Source organism: Melitaea cinxia, chromosome 29 (genome assembly GCF_905220565.1).
Source record: "Melitaea cinxia chromosome 29, ilMelCinx1.1, whole genome shotgun sequence".
NCBI classification, from domain to species: domain Eukaryota; kingdom Metazoa; phylum Arthropoda; class Insecta; order Lepidoptera; family Nymphalidae; genus Melitaea; species Melitaea cinxia.
Genome location: NC_059422.1, coordinates 366,153 through 390,286, shown reverse-complemented (window position 1 = coordinate 390,286; position 24,134 = coordinate 366,153). Strand labels below are relative to the sequence as shown.

Below are 24,134 nucleotides of genomic sequence, written 5' to 3'. Positions count from 1 at the left end.
ACAGACTGACAATCAACAAAAGAGTATAAACATGCGTGTGTGTGTCAAATACATGGTAGTGTGTGTCATGTTTTTTTAATGGCTTAATATATTTTATGCATAATTAAAAAAATATATCAGCATTCTGCACTCCTTCTCTATATAAACTATAAGTGTACGAAATTTCATACTCCTCCGTCCGCGCAATTTTCGTGAAAATGGGTACAAAGTTTTTGCTTCACGTGTTGTTATATAGATATTATTTCCAACTACCTACATCGTATTACTTGTTGATGTAAATTAAAATCCGGGTTTTATACTCGCAAACAAATATTATTTCGGATATACTTATAAAAACATCAACAGCTGTTTGATATGACGGCGTGTTTTCCAAAGCAATACGTAGTTATCACTAAAGCCTGACGTAAGACAAGATACAAAATTAACAGTCCTGTGTACGCAATGGATTATCGGCTTAAATTGTCATAAATCTTTGAACAACCTTCAACTACGTATACAGCGTATTTTATTATTATATTAGGGATGATTTAACGAATAAATTTTGGGTTTACTGGTTGAGATTAATTTCTGAGGTAAGTTCATATTTACCAACTTCCTATTTAATCATTTAACAGCTGGATATTTCCTGTTCAAAATATGGAGCAGCCCGAGTGGGGCAGTACCTTACCTTACAGAAGATAATACTGTTTTCAAGCAGTATTGTGTTCCTGTTGGTAAGTAAGGGGAACAGAGAAAATTGAGAAGAATAAATTTTCCCAGTTTCTGCAACATTTTTCTTAAAGGCTCCTACTAGTCGTAGCATGATATATGATAATATTCCTCGATAAATCAAATACAAAAAGAATGTCCCGATTCGAACCTGTACTTCCTGAAATTACCGCGGCCAACAAAACGAACTCTTGTATTTTACAATTTCGGAAAATTAGCGACCATATAAATTGGACATAAAATAATTAAGAAAGATATTAAATTAACAATTTTTCGAATCCTGTATCTAACTTCTAACTGTCTTTATTTAGATTTGACGCGACGACATTGACCTAGAGCAAGCATGGCGAGGAGCCAGAAGACATCATTGGCACAACATTTCCTACGGTAATGCCGTTGCAATGTAAATAAATTTAATCTTCGAAAATATATAATTACAGATAATTTCAGATGTGCTGGAAGAAATATCTACAAGGTTACAGAAGCATAGCGAATTTAATTTTGATTTTGAGAGAAATACAAATGTACTTCTCTCAAAATCAAAATTAAATTCGTTCAAGAGGGCTTCAAAAGCACAAGCAAATCTTCATTTTATAAATAAAGTCAAAATGAAGCTACCCACCGATTCGGAATGTGGACTCTGCAGAGAAGTTACGGCAAGACTCCGTGGTTAATCTTTTCTTTCAATGATTTGTATTTTTTTATTATAAGGATAAAGAAGTGTTAAACAACTCGATTAACCATTCTTATAGTGTACCCAATCATCTGTAACCTTGCATCAAGACTCAGACGATTCTAAATTCACCTAACAAGGTGTTCTTAGTATTACATTAGATGTTTCCATGAAAATAAATAAATAAAATAAATTACACCAACAGCTGCTCGGTAAATGGGTTAAAATAAATGGCTCTTACGTTACCAGAGCGCGACAAATAAAAACAATTATATTTCCTAAGCATGCGTCTATCTGCGTATCGCGTAATTTCGTTTATACCCAAGCCCTGTATAGTGTAAATTCCAGCGGATCGGTAACGACGAGTAGGCGGCCATTTCTAAAAAGCATGACCACCAACTTTTCAGATATTGTTTCCGATGTCATTGTTTCCTTTCAAGATGACTCAGCGATTTAGAAGTACTCCAGATGTCTCTGGATATGACGTCATATTACCTACATGTTTAAGATGGTCTACGACGCACCTATGTTCTCAATAATTTATTTTCACAAACAAAATTTCTCTTTGCCAAAATTCAGAATCTAATCTTCATTCACGTGTCGTCTTCAAAGTCAGCTAGGTCGCCTTTGAATGTTTTATTTGTTACAACAAACTTTTTTTATTCGGTGTAAAGATATCAGCAGTCGACTACGAGAGAGGGTAAAATTTGGTCGTGGGTGTTAGTTAGCTATTGTTTTTAATGTGAATTGGCTCAATGGAAAACAATCTTATAAAGCTCATAATAACACAGAGAAATTCTGACCAAATTCTCATACCGAGTTATGAAAGGCTATGAGATCTATATATCTCTCAATTTGTCCATGTTTTATGAGACTTTTTCGATAAGGGATGATAAATTATAATCGTCTAAGAAATCTTTTGAATTATTTTTAATGCCATCGAAATCACCGCGGGAGGACAAGCCCCGATTGTATGTTAAATACAATAACAATACAAACTACCAATTTATCAATTTATATTACCAATTGTTACCACATGTGTATTATTTGACAGGTAACTAAAATAGATAATGTTTATTGACAAAACATGTTTTATAACTCGTCAAAAAGATCATTGAACTTTGTACTTAGTATTTACCGTGGGAACAAAAAAATGTAACTATTAGCCAAATGTAAATGTCATTCAAGCTCAGTGACGCTGTATTTCATGCAACATGTTACTAATTTTGTACTAAAACGCAGTTTATATATTATTTTTCAAAAGAGTAACTGCGGAGTTTCTTGTCGATTCTTCTCTGCAGAATCTACATTCCGAATCGGCGGTAGCTTTACTTTTACAAAAATAATAATTTATTTTTTAAGTTTTAATTTGTAAAATGACGATTCGAAAGTGCTCTTGGGGCCTATTTGAATAAAGCTGTTTTTGATTTTGAGCTTGCGTGTGACGCAAAATTATTGTAGTATTGAAATCCACGCGGACGAAGTCGCGGGCACAACTACTATACTTATAAATGGAGAGCTGGTTTTTTTCTTCGGTTATACTGCGAAAACTACTGAACCGATCGGTATAATACTTATACCATAAGATACAGCGTGTTTCGGAGAAGGTTTTAGTATATGATATGTTAGTGATTACTTAACGGACGGACAGAAATCGCTAGCATATATAATAACAAATGGAGCCGGTTTTTTTTCTTACCAGATCAAAATCTGACTTTTGATCATTATTTTTTCTGGTCGGATTATGACTTGTTAATTATTTGTTTACATCGGAATTTTATCGAGATCAGCATATTTCTCTGACTTGCAAAAATGAAGCAATTATTTACTGACCATCATAATCATAAAACAATTACCTTGCAATATCCAGTCTCCGTAAGGTTAGAGACCTTTTATCAGTTCAAGTAGTGTTAAACACCTAAGTCTACAAATTGTTCAAACTGGTTACATGAGTGAATTTATATCGTCAATTAGCATGTTTAATAGCGCGTATCACCTTGAGCAATGCATTGACTTTGCGCATGCGCGTGAGGGTTATCTCATAATCTGTTATTATAATAATCTATAAATATTCTGTAGAAGCAACAGAATTACCGTTTATTACCAAATTGTAATTTCTAAGATAGCTTTGTCCGTGAAAAACGTACAGTTATTTCTTCTTTGTTTTGTTAGGATCTTCTTAGTACTTTAGTCCAGATTATATTACGGAATTTTCCAACGAGGAATTTGCGACATCTGTCCTTAATGCAATGAAGTACGGGCTTCGAGACTCGAAAAATATTAAAAACAATATTATTATGCTGGAATGACGTAATGGTAGCACAAAGTGGGTATTAGTGGTGGTGGATCTAATTCCCACTTAATATAAATTTTTGTGTAACCATATAGAATTTTGTTATGGTATTTGGTTTATAATGTACAAGTGCCCAGGATATATATTCAAGATGTCGTCGTTCCGAGACTTTCTACTACACAAACAAGTAAATTTACTTGGATATAAATTACTCATTTTTTCCTCTAATTGGTATAAAACACTGGTCCAAAAAAAATCACCACTGCAGTCAGTACGGCGCATAACTTAATTGGCAGAGAAATAGGGACGCGGAAGATGATTAAGAGAGAAAAAAATCCGCACACTTGTAACCGCTTCAAAAAAGTTTTCAGTGTATTTTGATGTCATAAAATAATTATGTTTGCTAGCAAACGAAAATAACCGACTTCAATTACATCGACAAAGTAATATAACGTAAGTAGACGAAAAAAATTAACAAATGCACTAGTCGTCACTGCGATTTTCGAAGGTTTCCCCTCGATTTCTCTGGGATACCATCATCAGATCCTCGTTTCATTATCATAGTACTACACTTGGGATATCTCCTTTCCAACAAAAAAAGAATTATCTAAATCAGTTCATAAACGAAGTTATCCGCGAACATATAACATATATATGCTAATATACGGGTGAATTGAGAAACTTTCTCTTTTTGGAAGCCGGTTAAAAATGAGATATCTTTGACAAACCGAATTTTAGAAAACGAAAAATAAAGTCAATCATCAAGGATCGGACGTTGATTAAGATCTGAGAAGAGCAATTTAACAAGAGCTTCTTGATAGAGATCAGCAAATTAGCTTTTGGGGGGGAGTGATTTGACTCCTTGGGGAGATTGGGGATTGGGTCGGCATCGTGCGATGCTTCTGGTGTTGCAGGCGTCTATAAGCTACGGTAATCGCTTACCATCAGGTGAGCCGTACGCTTTTTTGCGGACCTACACACTCTCACAAATACTAATCAAACACAATTACTAATACCTTATTTACTGTCTACATTTAGTTCGGTTAAGTCTAATGTTTTAATACAAATATACGTTCTAAAGTACTTGTTGCTAGCTTTTATGATAATTGTCTAAGCTGTGTATTCCCTGTGTATTTAACTGAGGTAGGGAACAGCAGGGAATTTCCTGTTCAAAATATGGAGCAGCTCAACTGGGGTAGTCCCCCGGCCTAACAGAAGACCACAGCTAAATAATACTATTTTCAAGAAGTGTTGTGTTCCTGTTGGTGAGTAAGGTGACCAGAGCTCCTGGGAGGGGTTAGGGTAGGGCCGGCAACGCGATTGCGATGCTTCTGGTGTTGCAGGCGTCTATAAGCTACGGTAATCGCTTACCATCAGGTGAGCCGTACGCTTGTTTGCCGACCTAGTTGTATAAAAAAAAGGAGTTTTCCTCGTTTCGTTCAGCAGCCACGTTAGTTTCCGTCAACAAAATACACTCAAAATATTTTAATTACCCAAATACTATAATAATAACTACTAGTATTTTAATAAGAGGATATTTATGCGCAACTTTGCTTACAAGAATAACAGAAAAGTATTAAGCATTTAAATTAACAATTATAATAAGGTAGTTAAGGTGGTAAGGTGCCGTAAATTTAAATTTGTATGAACTAGTAGCAAACATCGTACCGTTATAATTGTTTTCGTAAATATTGAATAATAATAATAAACGTTTCACATTCAACGGCCACCAGTAGGATTTCTCCTGTGTCGGAGGTCTGGAAACATACATAATACACAAGCACAAAGGCCCATTTGTCGTGAGCGGGGATCGAAACCGCCGCCGGTGGTCACAACCAGTGCTGTGACCGCTACGCTAACACGTCGTCAAATATAATTATATTTAGGTATATGTATTTTAATTTTCCTTTCTTCAAAAACCTTATCCTGACAATTATGAACCCAAAAAAAAAGGAATTATCCAGTTCTGCGTCAGTCAATTTCATAAACAATAATTAGTATCATATTTCAATCTACCCTCATTTTATCATTAAAAAGAAGATACTTTATTTTTAAAAAAATATACAAATATCAAACGTTCGAGTGCCAAGAGATTAGCTAGACAATTATTTTAGATTGTGTAATAACGCTTGGTAACAGACTGTAACGATGATCGGCTTCAAACGAACAAAATTAAATATTTATTATAAACAAAACTAGCTGACCCCGCAAACGTTGCTTTGCCATATATCTTATTAACCCGCTTAATCCCCCCCCCCCCTTATAACTTAGGGGTATGAAAAATAGATGTTGGCCGATTCTCAGACCTAGCCGATATGCCCACAAAATTTTATTAAAATCGATCGAGCCGTTTCGGAGGAGTTCAATGTTTAACACCATGATACGAGAATTTTATATATTAGATTATATATCTCGTAAAGCGTAAAGATAAATTAACTGTGTAACAATTGGTGAGTGTAATGTGATTGGCATTAAGCGTAATACACGCATTTGATGTAACTCGTACCAACTTGCAAAAATAACATTCTGCATATCTTTATGTATTTCTTATGTACGAAGCGACTTTGATTGTTCGTTTATTTTATTTATTTATTTATTAAGGTTTGCTAGCAGTTGTTACATTTATGATACATTACAATATTAATTTTATCATAGACTACATTTCTAAATGTACAAACATATTAAAGCAAACGCGACATGCAAAGTTATCCTGTTAATGTAATAATAGAAGAGAACCTGATCAACCAGTAGCAAGAACTCAGAAGAAAATATGGCATCAAATTTCAAGATGATAATTTATTTATTTTTAACCGACTTCCGAAAAAAGGAGGAGGTTCTCAATTCGACTGTTTTTTTTTATGTATGTTACTTCAGAACTTTTGACTGGGTGGACCGATATCGACGATTTTTTTTTTTAATCGAAAGGTGGTGTGTGTCAATTGGTTCCACTAAAATTTATTTGAGATCTAACGATTACTTTTCGAGTTATATCTAATAATGCGTTTTTACTTACTGTTTATTATGTGATTGCATTTAAATTTCGTCAAGCACTGATTACAACTTTTTGAGTAATCTTTGATGACGCGTATTTACTTGACTATTTTTTCGTCCACCTATGTTGTATTACTTGTCGAGAATTGAAGTCGGTTTTTTTTGTTTGTCAGCAAACACAATTAACGTTTTTTATTATACTTTTCCCCTCTACTATTCTCTTATCACATAATACGTACGTCCCAACAGTTCTAATCGCTTCCGAGTCCCAATGTCACGGAAAATGCCCTTTAAAAACCCTTTAACTCCGAGGACGTTATATAATACATCGTCGGTGACCCTATGACCTTTAATGATATCCCTATTTACTTTAGAGGTCGAGCATACTATTACATTTATTCTTTTTAAAAAATAAGTTTTAGACCGACTTAAATAAAAAGGAGCCTGTATTTTTATGTAAATTACCTCATAGCTTTTTACCGAATGTATCGTATGTAATGTTAGTACTTTTTGCGTTATGCCTAATACTGTAAACTGTTTTATCAACTACCTACGTTGTATTACTTGTCGATGTAAATTAAATTGTCTTTTTTACCGCCTTCAAAAAGGAGGATTCTCAATTCGATCGTATATACCTATTTTTAATGTGTATTCGCGGATAACATCGTCGTTTGTAAACCGAAAATTTTGATAATTCTTTTTTTGTTGAAAAGGAAATATGCTAAGGGTGGTATGATGAGGAATGCAGGATCTGATGATGTCATCCCAAAGAAATCGAGGTTAACCTTCGATATTTCGATATTTGACTACCCCGTTGGCGCAGTTTGTAGTGGCCCTGCTTTCTGTTCTGCGGGTTCGATTCTTGCCCGAATCTGGGTGTAATATTTGTATTTATATATTTATATATGTACTATTTCTATGTATCATCATCATCATCATCATTACAGCCTATACAGTCCACTGCTGGACATAGGCCTCCACAAGTTGACGCCAAAAATAACGTGAACTCATGTGTTTTGCCCATAGTCACCACGCTGGGCAGGTGGGTTGATGACCGCAGGGCTGGCTTTGTCGCACCGAAGACGCTGCTGCCCGTCTTCGGCCTGTGTATTTCAAAGCCAGCAGTTGGATGGTTATCCCGCCATCGGTCGGCTTCTTAAGTTCCAAGGTGGTTGTGGAACCTTGTTATCCCTTAGTCGCCTCTTACGACACCCACGGGAAGAGAGGGGGTGGCTAAATTCTTTAGTGCCGTAGCCACACAGCACTATGTATGTTTATAAAAAAAAAAAAAAAAAAATTATACCAGTCGGCAGTTACCTGTAACACAGGCATTTAGTTGTTTACCATAGGAACAGACGACCGTGTGTGTATGTTATAAGATATTTATTTATTTATTGATATTCGTAGTGACGACTAGTGCGTTTGTTAATTTTGTTCGTCTACTTACGTTGTATTACATGTCGATGTAATTGAAGTCGATTTTTTTTCGTTTGCCAGCAAACACAATTATTTCGTTTGCGAACGAATACAATTACGTGGGTAAAGGGGTTCGATCGCCGCCGTCGTCTGGACGTTTACGATTGTATTGTGTTTCCAGACAAAGAATTTACATCTTACTGGGAGCACTTTTGAGTGTAAAGCACCATTATTATTATAATAAATCCCTCTCTAGTAGTCTAAAGTTTATGCACTACATGTATCTCGCGGTTTTACCCACGTTAATTAAAAAAAAATAGGTACTAAGATATATTATATAGCCTATAGCCTTCCCCGATAAATGGACTATCTAACAATGAAAGTCTTTTTCAAATCAGACCAGTTGTTCCTGAGATTAGCGCGTTAATGTAAACAAACTTTTCAATTTTACAATATTAGTATAGATTTCTTAAGGGGCTACCCGGCCGAATTTACTGTTTTTACATTCCTTATAGTATGCTTGAACGTTGAATAAACAATAAAGTTCTAAAGACAATATTTTAGCTTGATAATTGATCTGTAATTGTGTCTACTGATATATTGAAAAACTTACCTTATCACGAGAAAATGAATTTTTCGTGAACGCTTTTCTCGGTCTAAAATCCGTATAAACTCGCTAATTATGCAACGCATAGACATGAAACTTTAACCAGTAGTGAATAATGCATTACTCTTCAATACTGTCTGCCAATTTTTCAATTAAATAGATAATTTTTGAGAAATCTGTAATATTGAATTTCGTAAGTAAACCGGGCAAGCGGGTGTCTGCGCGGGCGACGAGGAGCATTCGCCTCTCGGCCGTTGTATGAGGACCTTGTGTCGTTTGATGCGACGCGCGCGCATTTATTGTTTATTATTTTATTTTTATTGACCCCACAATTTTGACATTTGTGTGATAGGAAACTGTAGACACTTTAGTTTTACAAGTGAACGAAAGGACGCATTTACTTATTTGCTTGTGCAAATACTGTTTATTTAGTTTTATAAGCGAGCGAAAGGACGAAATAACTACCTATTTGTTTACTTGTGCAAATTGAATATGCCGAAAGTATCAAAAGTGAAATGATATCAGCAACAAAGGCTCACGGAAATAAAAATCGCAGTGTAAGTACTTAATTACGTACTGATTTTTTATCGTAATTTTATATTGTATTGTAAGTTTATTACAATACTATAGAACGTATTAATAAAATTAATATAATATCAATTACGCTAAACAATTTATGCGCATAGGAAAATTTACAATATAAATAATCATCTTATTATTTTATTTACAGAGCTCAAAGAAAAAGACAGGTACTACAACAACTCGATGGAAATATAGAAAAGATTTAACTTCAGAAAATTGTCAACTTCGAACTTGCGATGTCACACAGTAAGTAAAATAGGCTAAGAGTCACACCGCATTATTAGACACTTCCTGACTGGGCTTTGCGGACTTGGTGCGGTTATAAAAAAAGTAAATCGTTATGTGAACCCGACTGCTTAAATCGCTGTGAGTGATTTAAAATCAAGTCCAGTACTCAGTATAGGAATCTAGATTGAGTACTGGACTTGTTTATCTTTCTTTTCAGTTTTTATGCAGTCGGTTTTTATTTATTTCTTTTAATTTCCTTTTTTTACTTAGGATTAGTTTAAATGAAAAATGAGTACCTAGCCAGGAAGTGACATTTTAATCGTAGGCATCGATTACGTAATAGTATAAGTTTTGTGTGTTATATGTATGTGTGTATGTAATTAAGTATGTATGTATGTATGTATGTTATATTGTGTATTCTTTTTGTCTTTATTCATACTATCTAATGAAATGACAGACCTACTTATAATCGACGAATAAAGTATTTGTATATGTATATTATTTATGAATGTATGTTTTAGTGTGTCAAACATACCTATATAGTACCAAAAAAAAAAAATGCAGCAATAAGTGTACTAGTATTTGTTTGCGTGGATGTGTGTGTAGATATGTGTCTTTGTGTTATCTTAATTCAATGTGTACAAAATGTAAAATATGTTATTATCTTAGTAAATGTATATTTTTTTCTAGGACTACCTTCAAAAAAGTGCCACAAGGTCTAGATTTAATTACGCCTATGGCACATAAGAATAAGTTTGCAGAGTCAACTAATGGGTTTAATTCAACCTATTGTCAGGGATTAGAAAGTGAAGAAAAAGAGGTATTTCCATTTTAGTTATCACTGTATTATTTTACCTTTCACATTTTCTTTCTGGTAAACAAATAAAATATGTGTTCAACTTTTTGTTCTCGATTCAGTTATTTTTTTAATTTCAGTATACTGTTACTACGGAACCGGAAGAAATTATATCCGATAAACACGTCGGAAGGAAGATTGTGGCCATATCTCAATTCACGCAAAAAATTACTCAACTTTTGTAAACATGGCCATCTAGCGTATTCATCGAATGATATAATACTAACAGGAGAAAATCAAAATAGTCTGATATCATTATTTACTTTTCAGTGTAAAATGTATAACGTAACTCTTACAATCGAAAATGATATCTGTGAAGACAATTATTTAAATTTGAATGCATGTGCAGTAGCTGGTACCATCGCAATAGGATGTGGCCGGTCACAACTTGAAGAAGTGTTGTCAGCTATAAATTTGCCTAGTTTCACTGAAAATACATACGACCACAATCACAAGGTTATTGGCAAACATCGTCATCTCATTGAGGTGAAATGTCCCATTACAGCGCATAGAATCGGCATAGACGAAGCTATTAGGAAGAAAAAAATAACCGTCTGGAAAATAAATAAGAATGGTCAATACCACATTAACAAAAATTGGTATTACCAAATTCAAGGTCAATTACATGTAACACAAAGCAAAAAATGTATATATGCGGTATGGGGCAGTGAAAATGAATCCCTTAGAATCGAAATTATTAATAAAGACGATAATTTTTGGCAGAAGGAAATAAAACAAAAGTTGACAAAATTCTATATTGACTGCATACTTCCAGAACTGATTGATCCGAACACATTATTTAAGAAATATACTCAAATAAAAGCAAAAATGTAACCGATTCATATTTAAAAATAAAAATCACAATTTTAAATCAATGAGTGTATGTTTAATCATGTGTACTCAATATAATAATTGTGTTTGCAAGCAAACGAAAAAAAACCGACTTCAGTTATATCGACAAGTAATAAAACGCAGGTAGACAAAAAATTAGTCAAGTAAATACGCATTATCAAAGATTACTCCAAAAGTTGTAATCAGATCTCGATGAAATTTAAATGTGACCACATGATAAACATCGGCTTTCGATTAAATCAAAAATTGTCAAAATCGGTACACTAAAAAGTTATGCGGATTTTCGAGTTTTCCTCGATTTCTCTGGGATCCCATCATCAGATCCTAGTTTACTTATCATGGTACCACACCTAAGATATCTCCTTTCCAACAAAAAAAAGAATTATCAAAATCGGTCGATAAACGACGAAGTTATCCCCGAACATACATAAAAAAATATATACGGTCCTCCTCCTTTTTTGAAGTCGGTTAAAAAGAGTAGGATTTTTTTTTTTTATTTATTCGGCCCGCTGACTAGTGGTCTCTTTACAATCGACTATTCGGCTAGTCAAGGTGGCCAAAGCTATAATCAGCACATCTATACTAATTAAATTACTTACCAACAAATAGATATCCAGGTATTTCTTTTTAGTCCATCCCTAATTGCAAATTAACTCTGTAGCGTATTTAAATAATTTGCAAAGTTAGTATTCACATATATTTCAAAGTGAATAAATAAAATATATTTAGGTATTTTAATCTGTTTGCGTTATCAACTCTCGGCCTATAAAATCGATTGATGACTGCGCGTTGTAATAATACGTAACAAATCCGCTAGATGTCGTATTTTTCCTCACGCGCTTAAATACGTAAAAGTTGTCAGGTGAAGAGCGGGAAGGGGGCGGTCAAGCGAGTTGAAACGCGCGAGGTCATTCAGATAGGGTACGCCCTTAATCACTTTTTTATTATTAACCGACTTCCAAAAAAGGAGGAGGTTCTCAATTCGACTGTATTTTTTTTTTTTTTTTTTTTTTTATGTATGTTACATCAGAACTTTTGCCCGCGTGGACCGATTTCGACAAATTTTGTTTTAATCGAAAGGTGGTGTGTGCCAATTGGTCCCATTTAAATTTATTTGAGATCTAACAACTACTTTTCGAGTTATATCTAATAATGTGTTTTTACTTGACGCTTTTTTCGTCGACCTACGTTGTATTATACCGCATAACTTTCTACTGGGTGTACCGATTTTGATAATTCTTTTTTTGTTGGAAAGGAGATATCCCTAGTTTAGTACCATGATAAGAAAACCAGGATCTGATGATGGGATCCCAGAGGAATCGAGGGAAACTCTCGAAAATCCGTAATAACTTTTTACTGGGTGTACCGATTTTGATAATTTTTAATTTAATCGAAAGCTGATGTTTATCATGTGGTCACATATAAATTTCATCGAGATCTGATAACTACTTTTTGAGTAATCTTTAATAACGCGTAGTTGCTTGACTATTTTTTCGTCGATCTACGTTGTATTACTTGTTACACTAACATGCAATTAACAAATCATTATGACATATTATGAAACAAAACAGATGATAACGGATTGACCAACTTGTTACAATTATGTGTTCGAATCTGTTTTAAAAACATGTAGCTTAAACAATTTTCATACATAACAATAGATATTGTTTACGACTTCCTGTACGTGGAAATTTTGATGCATGTGTATAAATAGATAAATAAATAAATATTTATAACATACGCACACGGTCATCTGTTCCTAAAGTAAGCAACTTAATGCTTGTGTTATAGGTAACAGCCGACTGGTGGGTATAGCTACATATTTTTCTTTCGAAAAACATTCATATAAATTATACATATATATAAATCTATTATATAAAATTCTCATCGGTGTTTGTAGTTAAACTCCTCCGAAACGGCTTGACCGATTCTCATGAAATTTTGTGTGCATATTGGGTAGGTCTGAGAATCGAACAACATCTATTTTGTTTTCTAATGTTTACGCGAATTTCACTCAATATAATGAAACAAGGTCCGTAGTTGCTGTAAATTATCCGAAACGTCTGGCATGTAAAAAACCTAATAAGTCGCGATACAATCCGAAAAAGTTTGTTTCATTATAATGAGTCACTAGTTCCGTCAACAAACAAAATATCTACAAGTTTTCCACCATCTGTGGGTATTATTGGGTAATAAATAACGTGTTTAAATTGTCAAATCGCTATTCTTATATTTTTGAGCTGCCCTACCACAATGAAACAAACAAATGCGAAAATTTGTATGTTTGCTACGTTTACTAAAGGAAGACTGAACGGGTCTGGACGAAATTTGGTACAGATGTGGGCTATATATGTCTGGAATAAGACAAGGTTACTTTTCATCCAGCATTGCTCCCATCCATTGCTTGAAACTGCTGGCTTTGAAATACACAGGCCGAAGACGGGCAGCGTATTCGGTGCAACAAAGCCAGTACTGCGGTGACCAACCCGCGTGCCCAGCGTAGTGACTATGGGCAAAATACTTGAGTTCACGTTATTTTTGGCGTAAACTTGTGGAAGCCTATGTCCAGCAGTGGACTGTATAGGCTGTAATGATGATGATCATTGCTCCCATCGTATAGTATTATTTTTGTCCTACAGATATTACTATATTATTTAAAGTGTTAAATTCTAACAAATTTAAACTTACATAGGATAATATATATAACTGATTTGACTAGCCCGTTGGCGCAGTTTGTAGTAGTCCTGCTTTCTGTTCTGCGGGTTGCGGGTTCGATTCTTGTCTGAGTCTGGGTGTAATATTTGTATTTATATATGTTTTATTTCTGTATGTTTATCAAAAAAAAAAAAATAGTTATAACAGTCGGCTGTTACCTGTAACACAAGCATTGAGTTGCTTACCATATGAACAGACGACCGTGTGTGTATGTTATATGATATTTATTTATGTGATTTATGTACGATTCTGAAAATATATAAATTGATCGTTGGGATACGACGTTGATACGATGACGCACAGATTTTTCGGAACTGCGTTGAAGGTGTTTTTTTATTCGGCTTAATGTCTAAATAAACTCATTACTTCCAAGTGCCTCATGAGGAGACAACAGGAAATATTCCACTCGACCCTTGCGATACTTCTGGCGTTGCGGCTTCAATATTCTATGGTAATCGCTTACCATCGGTTGGACAGTATGCTAATGGTAAACACTTTGTGGTACTAAGGTAATTATGTACATCGCCGGCAAGTAATTTATGGGGTTGGGGAGAAAAGGGGGGTGGGGGTGGGAGGGAGTGTGGGTTTTTTACACCCCCCCCCCCCTCCCGGACAACTATTTTCGTGTAAACCCCATTGTTACAGAGATATCGTGGTTGAAGTTTTAAGGTTCAATTTTTAAATCGAAAAAAATTAACCTAAGAATAACGCTTGGCTCCGGCGCTGTGGGAGTGCAGCCCTCCCTCCGCGCTTCCGGCTTAAAAAAAACACTCTAGGGGTAGGGCACACCAAGACCACGTGCACAGTGGGGTGCTCCGATTCGGTTTTGGGTATTTTTCGATTTCGATATCTATATTCTAGCACGCAATGTTACTAACTTTATTAGAATATTATGTCTGACGGTCAGTTCGTATCGTATTTTGATCTTGCAGTAAAGATCGTTTTTACGTAAATTTGTTCGAAAATAACGCGTGATAGCCGCAGTACGGCATGAGTACACTTCCCGCAGCACCGGAATTAAGGTAGAGTCAGAAATAATAAAAATTTAACCTCCCACAAATTAATCTACCTTTGATGTACACAATAGCCGGACAATTTTAAAAATTAGTACAACGCACAATCGACCCCATTACCTTCAAACTGGAACTCACGTGTTCCCAATTGACGATTAGGTATTTAAACAAGTTTTCTTAGTATTATCCAATTACTGATAGTGACATTGAAAACAAACTTGAGTCATCCGTAATACAATATCTGAACGTACAATAGCGGGTACATAATATGTTTGTGGGAACTACGTCGCTTTTGTTGATACTTAGCAACTTAATATATTTTTTCAAGCTAGCTGGGACGCGCGTTTTTAACCTGTAAATGGTCATATTTGTATCACTGATTTTCTTTGTCTAATTTATATGACCCGTACTAATACTATAAAAGCGGAATTTTATATGGATTTTTGTCTCTTTCATGAAAAAAAAACTATTGAATCGATTACAATGAAACTCTAGGTACGTAGAAAACGGGAGATGCAGAATAACACCTAGACAACTTTTATCCCGATCTTCCCGCGGCAAATTACGCGGGTAAACCCGAGCGACACGGTTAATTATATAGTCCATAGATAGAACCGATCTATTTCAATAAGAAAATAAGAATGACCATAAAATAACAACTAAATTTACACTCCTCAAAATTCTATTAAGATTGTAATCTCGAACGCACCGATCAATCTCCGTCGATTCTCATTCCATTCTACGTGTCATTGGCAAAATCATCTGTACCATTTTGATAATGTTGACAACCGTCAGCCATTCATAAAAATGAATGAATTAATGAACATATGAAGATATAGCGTGATTTTTCGCCTTTTATAGCGTAAATCATATACAAACAGATGTTTATCATACTTATACGACTTTAAAACAACATTATCAAAGTTATGTTTTTTGGTTCAACTTGTAATTTATTTGTGTGTTTTTTTTTTTAGATAAATGTATTTTTTTATGATACTTTTGTGTATTTTTATTACAGTTTATTGAAGTTTACTCAGTAAGAATCGATTGACCCCGATTGATCGAGTGTTTGCCGTGGTCTGGGTGTTTGTGGAGTCCTTGTGGGGCTCCCCACCATGCCTCGGTGAGCACGTTAAGCCTTCGGTCCCGGTTGTTATCATTTACACCTGACAGCGATCGTTACTCGTAGTAGGGAATATATCCGCCAACCCGCATTGGAGCAGCGTGGCGGATTAAGCTCTGATCCTTCTCCATGGGGAAAGAGGCCTGTGCCCAATAGTGGGATATTACAGGCTGAAGCGAAGTGATATTATGTAGTTTAATTTAATGCCTCTATCTTATATGCTGTATAAAGACCAAGTAATATCTTCACGTCAGTAAATCTTTACTGTCCACGTATTGTTGATTATCAAATGGAAAATTTTGATTTTTCTTTTATTGACCAAATGACGTTGTGACGTTGGTGCCTAGACAGTTTTATTAGAAGTTATATAATAATACTAGCGAACCGCTCCGGCTTCGCACGATTGCAAAAACTAGTAGTGTTCCTCTACTATATTATGCATGTATTATACATATAAACCTTTCTCTGAAATCACTCTCTTTACTAAAGAAAACCGCATCAAAATCCGTTGCGTAATTTTAAAGATCTAAGCATAGAGACAGCGGGTAGCAACTTTGTTTTATACTATGTAACGATATTTATCGACAACTAAGGCCATACAGTTTTCTAATCTAATTTTCTAATATAAGTACTTGTAATCGTTCCGCTGCTGATCAATTTCAATTCAAGAATGTTTCTTTAAAGTGTATTAAACAATATGGGTATGAGTTTGAAAAATTTATCACATAATGGATTTTTATGCTGTTACCATAGTTTATGAAACATTACTAGCTTCTTAATATTTATTTTTGTGTTACCCACATATTAGGGATTTCTAAACATTTTTAATATCGGGGATCGATCCTGCATCTCTGACTGACCGTGTTGGTGCTTTAGCCAATTAAGCTATGGAACGATGTAAATTATCAAAAATTTCGACCTAACATGTACGGGTGGAATCATATTGAAATAAAATCAAAGTGCCTTTTCATCTGTTAAATATTAAGTTTGAATCATTTTCTTACTAAATAGGTACCATAAAGCAGATGTTTATCATAGCTACAGGAAGTTGTGATTACCAAGCCTTCAAACAAACTACAGATTTGTGTATTGTATATGATTAAGTGTCTTTGTCAACACAATAAACAAAGGACATATTTACCAGTTTCACAAATTTCTATTTAATCTTTGAGTAATCAACCAGATAATTCTTAATCAACACCAAATTCCACGTTTATATATGGGATATTTCTATTTGCCAATGAGATTATAGATGTTGTTTATTAATTGGAGAGAATTAGGCGTTAATGGCCTAATTTAAATCCTACTGCTAACATCTAATCTGAAAAATCTGATGAACTGGTGAAAATTGCCCTTAGTGTTTATGAATTATGAAGTTTTATGCAAAATATTTTATAATTTTTTTACTTTATTTGTTTTTATTCACATTAGACTAACTATAAATAAAATGATTATTATAAACAGAAATATTTCTGTCATCTGGGCGTTTGCGCTTGTGTTTGTAGGGGTATACAGTAGAAAATCCTACTGGTTTACTGTTACAATTTTTATTACTAGTCTTGTAAGACTATTTCGTGGATAATGAATGATTATAATGAATCTTATCATCTTTACAATTAGAAAAGAAGTAAAGTTTCAAGTTATTTATTGGATTTTAATGCTATTTCTTTTAATCTTATGTTTATAACACACATGGTCGTTTGTTCCTAACATAAGCCACTTAATGCTTAATTTAAATTTTAAATAAATACAGTAGAGATAATTATATATACATTTTGGATATCCTAGTTGTTAACTAGCAAATTGGATTGTTTGAGCAAAAATAATTATAGAAAAAAAATTAAGAAAAAAATTTTTTTTTAAATTGATTTCACAAAATAATTAAAACAATTAATTAATAGTTGTGCTATTATTTTGATATAATTAAATAATGTCTTTCTTTTCCTTTTATTATTATTTATTATTTATATATTTGTTTATGTACCAAATAGGTGTAAGTAAGAAAAAAACTGATTTTATGTATTTAAAATTTTAATAGAAATAATTTGACTATCTTATGTATATATATTTTATTATATATTTTTTTCACTTTTGATTTGTTAACATATTGATATTAATTGAATTAGAAAATAATATAAGAATCTAACAAGAACTGAATATTACAAGAATTATAAGTTTTTGTATTCACAGCAAAAACTAGGAAGTCTGTTTATTTCTACTTTAATATTTAAATTATATTATTTGAATTCGTTTTTTCGGGATTTATACCATGTACCTTTTTATCTTTGAGGCTCCGATATTTCGGCGCAGTTGCATGCGCTATGGTCACGGAAGAACTGTTCGATTATTGCGGGTAGATGTTATGGGCAGACATATCGGTCTACCCTCCGTCTCACTGTCTGCAAACTCACTACTCACTCGAACCTGTTCTCAGAACAGGTTTGAGTGAGTAGTGAGTCGTGAGTCAGGTCGAACAGGGTCGAGTGAGTAGTGAGTTTGCAGACAGTGGTACCGGTATCGAGCGTAATAGAAGACTGAGACGGAGGGTAGACCGATATGTCTGCCCATAACATCTACCCGCAATAATCGAACAGTTATTCCGTGACCATAGCGCATGCAACTGCGCCGAAATATCGGAGCCTCAAAGATAAAAAGGTACATGGTATAAATCCCGAAAAAACGAATTCAAATAATGTTAAGAACCATGGAAATTTAAAACAATATATTAAATAATATTTATTAAAAAATATATATATTGAATGACTTTAAAATTTTATTAACTATCCTTTTAATAAAGCAGGTTTTGTTAACTAATAATATTTGTTATAATTAAAATTCTCTCGAAATATATAATTTTGAAGCTAAGAATATAAGAAATGAATATTAATTTTTTTTTAAATTTTTACATGAACTTTGGAAAGTGGCTGTTTTTTAGCATCATAGGTTATCGCGCTAGCCTTGACTCACATTCCCTATAGGTTAAAAGCTATTATCTTGTTTATATAGGAGTTGCGTAAGTTATTGATACATTGAAAAATATCAATGTAAATAAATAAAATTTTACCCTTTCGACCTTCAGAAGCGACAACCATAACAATATATATATACAATACGTATGTATTTTGAAGTAAATATATAATAAGTACTTACCGAAATCAATAAACTGTTTTATTGATAGTGGAGATGGATTGAACTGTGAATAAAAGTCTAACATTTTTGTAACATTGCTGAAAATTGCACCCGCCAACCTCATTTTTATTTTTTTATTTTTTAATTAAAACTGACACTGAATAATTTGTTTATGATCACACAAAATATTTTTTTCACTGAATGTTTAAGGCGCACATATTGTTGAATAAATTTAAAGTTTGTTAAAGATCACGATATTATTATGATTCGACGTGAACCAGCTATCAACGCGCAAAAAATTAAACTGACTGAAACTGACTATTCCATAGATTATACACTTATATACTGGTAGACTCAGTAGGGCGACACTTTTTTTGCTATACTTTGTATACCAAACTTGAATTTTTATATAAATTGGCAAAATTGTACGTCAAAATGAAAAAATTTAAACGTCGGAAACGTCGTAATTGTCAAATTTTGACTCGAACAATTATTTCCTAACCGCCATATTATATTGCAACCACCGAGTAACCACGCCCGGAATTTTGGATTTTTAGTTTTTTCTGCATATATATTTTCTGAGCCCTAATACTTTATTGTGAGAATATTATTCGTCGCTTCTAGGGATTTACTATGGGTTTTATTTGACCCTGAATCATTGGTCTTTTTGGTCGAACGAAGTAATTTTGCTTTTGAAAATAAGTTCTTAATATCTATATCAACAGAAAATAATAGTATTTTATAGTTATACCTATATTTTTATTACTTATACTATATTTTTCTGTTTTCATTCCTTTAGAAAATACAGTGAAACGTAATGTGAGATATCAAAAATGTACTATTTGTGGTCTCAAGAGGACCCCTGGACTGGAGCCAATGTATTTTTGAAGAAGTTTCCACTTGATCCAGATCGGTTAGTGTAAATATTACTATGATCTGTGGTGGTAACAATAGAATAATACAATATTTAAATAAATTCTACTTAAAATCTTTATAACAGTAAATAGCTAACTGTAGTAATAAAGTAACATTAAAGTATTATACATACTTATGTATACTAGAAAACTAGTTGTAGACTATGTAAAATTTAAACTTTTAATTTAAATTGACGATTAAAATTCTACTCTCAGGTGTCATTCTTGGGTCAAAGCAGTTGGGAATGAAGACTGCTTACATACCCGTTAAAAAATTGCATGAAATTAAATATTTGTGTGGATATCACTTTGAAAAAAAGTATTTTAATACAAAGGGCAATAGATTAATTAAAAATGCTATTCCAACATTAAATTTGCCACAACCATTGGATGTCTTCTAGTCTTTTGGTAGATTTTCCTTTATATGGTGAAGAAAAAGAAAAATCTCAAGTCTTGAAAGGTGCAAATTTTTTTTTATATGTTTATGATAATTATAAATTACATTACAATTATTTTTTCTCGGTGTTCTTGTTTAGCTATTTGTCTAGCCTTATTTCTGGTTCATAATATGCTAATTGATGTTTATGATAAATTCTTTTTTATTTTCTAGTTTTCAAGATATAACAAATTCAGAGAATGTGCAATGGAATGAAAATATTTTATCTAAAAGTGAGTAAACTACTTTATTATATTTATTTATGTTATGTTGTTAGAAGTAACAAGTGTTTTTAAGAGGTACAGCATCTTGTTAGTTCATGTTTGGTTATGTAATATATTTTTAATGATGGATAAAATTAAGATTTTTATTGTTAATTAAATGAACTTACTTATAATTTTAATAACTTGCTGTTGCAAGTCTTATACATTTTTAATAAGTGACAAAAAGTTTTCTTGAAAACAATGTCTTGTTGTTTCAAAAACTCTGTCTTACTAAATATGTACTGGAAATTTAAAAAAAAAATAAAGATGAGATAAAAGCCATACAAATGTTCACAATTGTACTGTATAGAAAAAGATAATTTTTAAATATATTTTGTACTGATAATGGCAGTACAATCTCAGTTGTAATAAATATCATATAATAGATTATTGTTAGTCAATGTTCTAAAAAATCATCTGACATATATTTAATTTATTATTTATACATTTACCTAGAAAATATTGGCCCTTAGATATCAGATATCTAAGGCTGATTGATATACATATCGCTGATAAAATGAGAGATATGTAAAACACTTTCTGAGAATCTTTAATATCTTTTAACACATATATGCAACGATTCACAACATATGATACAAATGATCCAATGCAGTATAAGATTTTTAGTTTTATTTTTCTATAAAATGATTATGAATAACACCTTCGGAAAATAATCATTTTCATCTTCTATATAACAAGATAAGTAATCATTAACTTTAATTTTAAAATAAAAATAATTTCATATCAAATCTATACTATTAGTATAAAGCTGAAGAGTTTGTTTTCTTAAACGCGCTAATCTCTGGACTTACTGGACCAATTTGAATTTTTTTTCAGTATTTGATAGCCCATTTATCAAGGAAGGCTAGGGCTATAGGCTATATATTATCACGCAAAGACCAATAAGAGTGGACCACCAATGAAGAATGTTTCAAAATCGGATTTTTTCCTTCTGAGACCTTCCCCAGCTAGCCCAAAGTAACTATTCCACGTGGACAAAGTTGCGGGTAGAAGCTAGTAGAAAATAAAATTCAGATAATTTAAGTGTGAGTAAATAATGGAAAATGTAAAAAAAAAAAAAATTAACAAGTAATAGATACTAGATATATTTAGATATTGTACTACTATTTTTCAGATGCTGAATACAGCTTTCTCCCTTTGCCCTCTACTTCGCAGCCACCACAAGGACTTACTTTTGAAAAAACACTAGGTAAGAATAACAAATGAAAATTTCACATTTTTGATTACATAAAACATTAACAAGTAACATGTCTACTATAAGCATATAGCTAATTAGCATTTAATTTTATGACACAAGTTCACTTTATTATATAAAATATTTCTCTAACTGTATATGTTACTACATAGATAATTATAAGCAACTAAAACATTTTTATGTATTAATTTTTTTTTAAATGTTTATTTGTCTCAAAATTGAATTTTATACATTTAGATGAGTAGCCTGTTATTCCAGTTGTGCTGGTTCTATTTTCTGCTCCGGGGGTTGTAGGTTCGATTCCTGCCTGAGTCTGGGTGTATTACTATACATAATTATGTTATAATTTATATATATATATATATATATATATATATATATATATATATATATATGCATGTTGGTTGTTGTCTATAAAACAAGTGTTAAGTTGCTTACCTTAGGGAAAGACAACCGTGTGTATGTGTTAAAGATATTTATTTATTATTGTTCACTTTTATCAATGTAATTACAGTTTCCCAGAATTAATCAGTAGAAAATGTTAAAGTTCCTGTTCGCAACTATGAAAGAATTGTGGGAAAACCTAATAGAAATAGAGGTATAATTTTCAACAATCTTTTAATGTAGCAAAGAATGTAATTCAGTATAGTTCTTTGTAGCCTACTCCTTTTTAAATTATTTTTATTGAAATTATTTTCAAATCATAATTTACAACTTCAACTACAAGGGATTAAGTTGTGGTAGTTATTAATGTAGTTATGTGGTAGACTATGTAAATAGTAGTAGTTAGTATCTATCCATATTATATATATATATATATATATATATATATATATATATATATATATATACATCCTGCTAATAATTAGGCGTCCCACATGGGCCGAAATGCATCTAAACTGGCGTCCACCTCCTTTAGACGTCCGCATATCGGACGCCACTTTTTTATGGCCAGTTTCAATACTCTATCTATCTCTAAATTTGCTTACTAGCGATAGATTTTTGACACAATTTATATGGAGTTAACGTCAAAATTCTATCTCTAGTAAGCAAATTTAGAGATAGATAGAGTATTGAAACTGGCCATTAATCGATGTCCCATTAGTCCTTTTGGCTCTAGCTACCTGTACAACAAAAATCGCCGGAAGGCAAAAAATCGTTGAGACATTTGCATTTGTATAACTAAAACTTCCGCGAAATTCCGCACCAACGGTGCAGCGCTAGTCTAGCGCGTATATCGACAGAGCGTATACTCTGCTAAAACTCTTCCGATACAACCGATTATTTGACGTCCTATTGCGACGTTGCCAAACTGACTGTATTTGAAGGTTTTGAAATATTCAATTAAGTCAAAACAAATCATTTAAAAACAGTTTGCCGAAGTTGCTACGCACGTGTCGCTGCTTATTTGACGCTCGGTTGCAATATACTGCTTAAGTAGTAAAATAAAATAAAAGTACACTTAAAAGGAAAAAGTGAGGCTTTAACGAATTTACGAATTGAATTTACATATTGAACGGAAAAGTGACACTATTTTGTCATAAAAATAAAAATATTTCTATAAGTTAATATACATTATCTATACTTTTTTGCATGCACATGGAAGCCAGGCTGGGTAGTAGTCTTTGAATTTGAAAAAATAAAGGTTCTGTTACATTTAATACATTTTTGCAATGATTTTTTATTTGGTTACTGAGCGCCCCTACTGAAGATTTGTGTTTTTTGTTTAGTGACGGTTTGGTCATGGACGTCGAATATGTAGTGGTTCGAATAGTAGGTATACAGGTTTACGACGTCCGTATATAAGGTAAGGGCTACGCAATACGTAACACATATACGGACGTTAGTTTGACGCATACTGTTATTAAGGATACGAAGTTTTTTTTGCAGCTGTTCTGGCTTTTGACCCAATCCAGGCTACACGCAATGCCGTCAAAAAACTTTGGGACACTTTTAGACAATGAAAGTTTTAGAATTGCTCTCGGTCTCCGGTTGGGAGCTCCACTGTGCTTTGAACACAGATCTCCGTGCGGAAAAGAGGTCGATTCTTTCGGACTACACGGCCTTTCCTGTAACAAGAGTTCAGGTAGGTTTTCCCGCCACGGTTCCCTAAACGATA

The 24,134-nt window shown here is 33.1% G+C and overlaps 1 protein-coding gene and 2 long non-coding RNA genes across 3 annotated transcripts in view; 2 read left to right on the top strand and 1 right to left on the bottom strand.

Moving 5' to 3' along the window:
• The window catches only part of LOC123667907 (pyruvate dehydrogenase (acetyl-transferring) kinase, mitochondrial), a 60,775-nt gene extending 41,239 nt beyond the window's left edge, over window positions 1-19,536 (bottom strand). The window contains exon 1 of the mRNA XM_045601739.1: window positions 19,208-19,536. Within this exon, the coding sequence (XP_045457695.1) occupies window positions 19,208-19,310 (103 nt within the window). The 5' untranslated portion in view covers window positions 19,311-19,536. The remainder of the gene's footprint in view (window positions 1-19,207) is intronic.
• LOC123667910 lies at window positions 9,051-9,517 on the top strand. Its single transcript, XR_006745491.1, has 2 exons — window positions 9,051-9,245; window positions 9,419-9,517. It is a non-coding gene; the product is annotated as an uncharacterized LOC123667910 (long non-coding RNA).
• A 7-nt stretch (window positions 19,537-19,543) lies between the features above and the next one.
• Window positions 19,544-20,750, top strand: LOC123667908. The gene is made up of 4 exons (XR_006745489.1): window positions 19,544-19,823; window positions 19,986-20,099; window positions 20,317-20,560; window positions 20,711-20,750. It is a non-coding gene; the product is annotated as an uncharacterized LOC123667908 (long non-coding RNA).
• The last annotated feature ends 3,384 nt before the right edge of the window (window positions 20,751-24,134 follow it).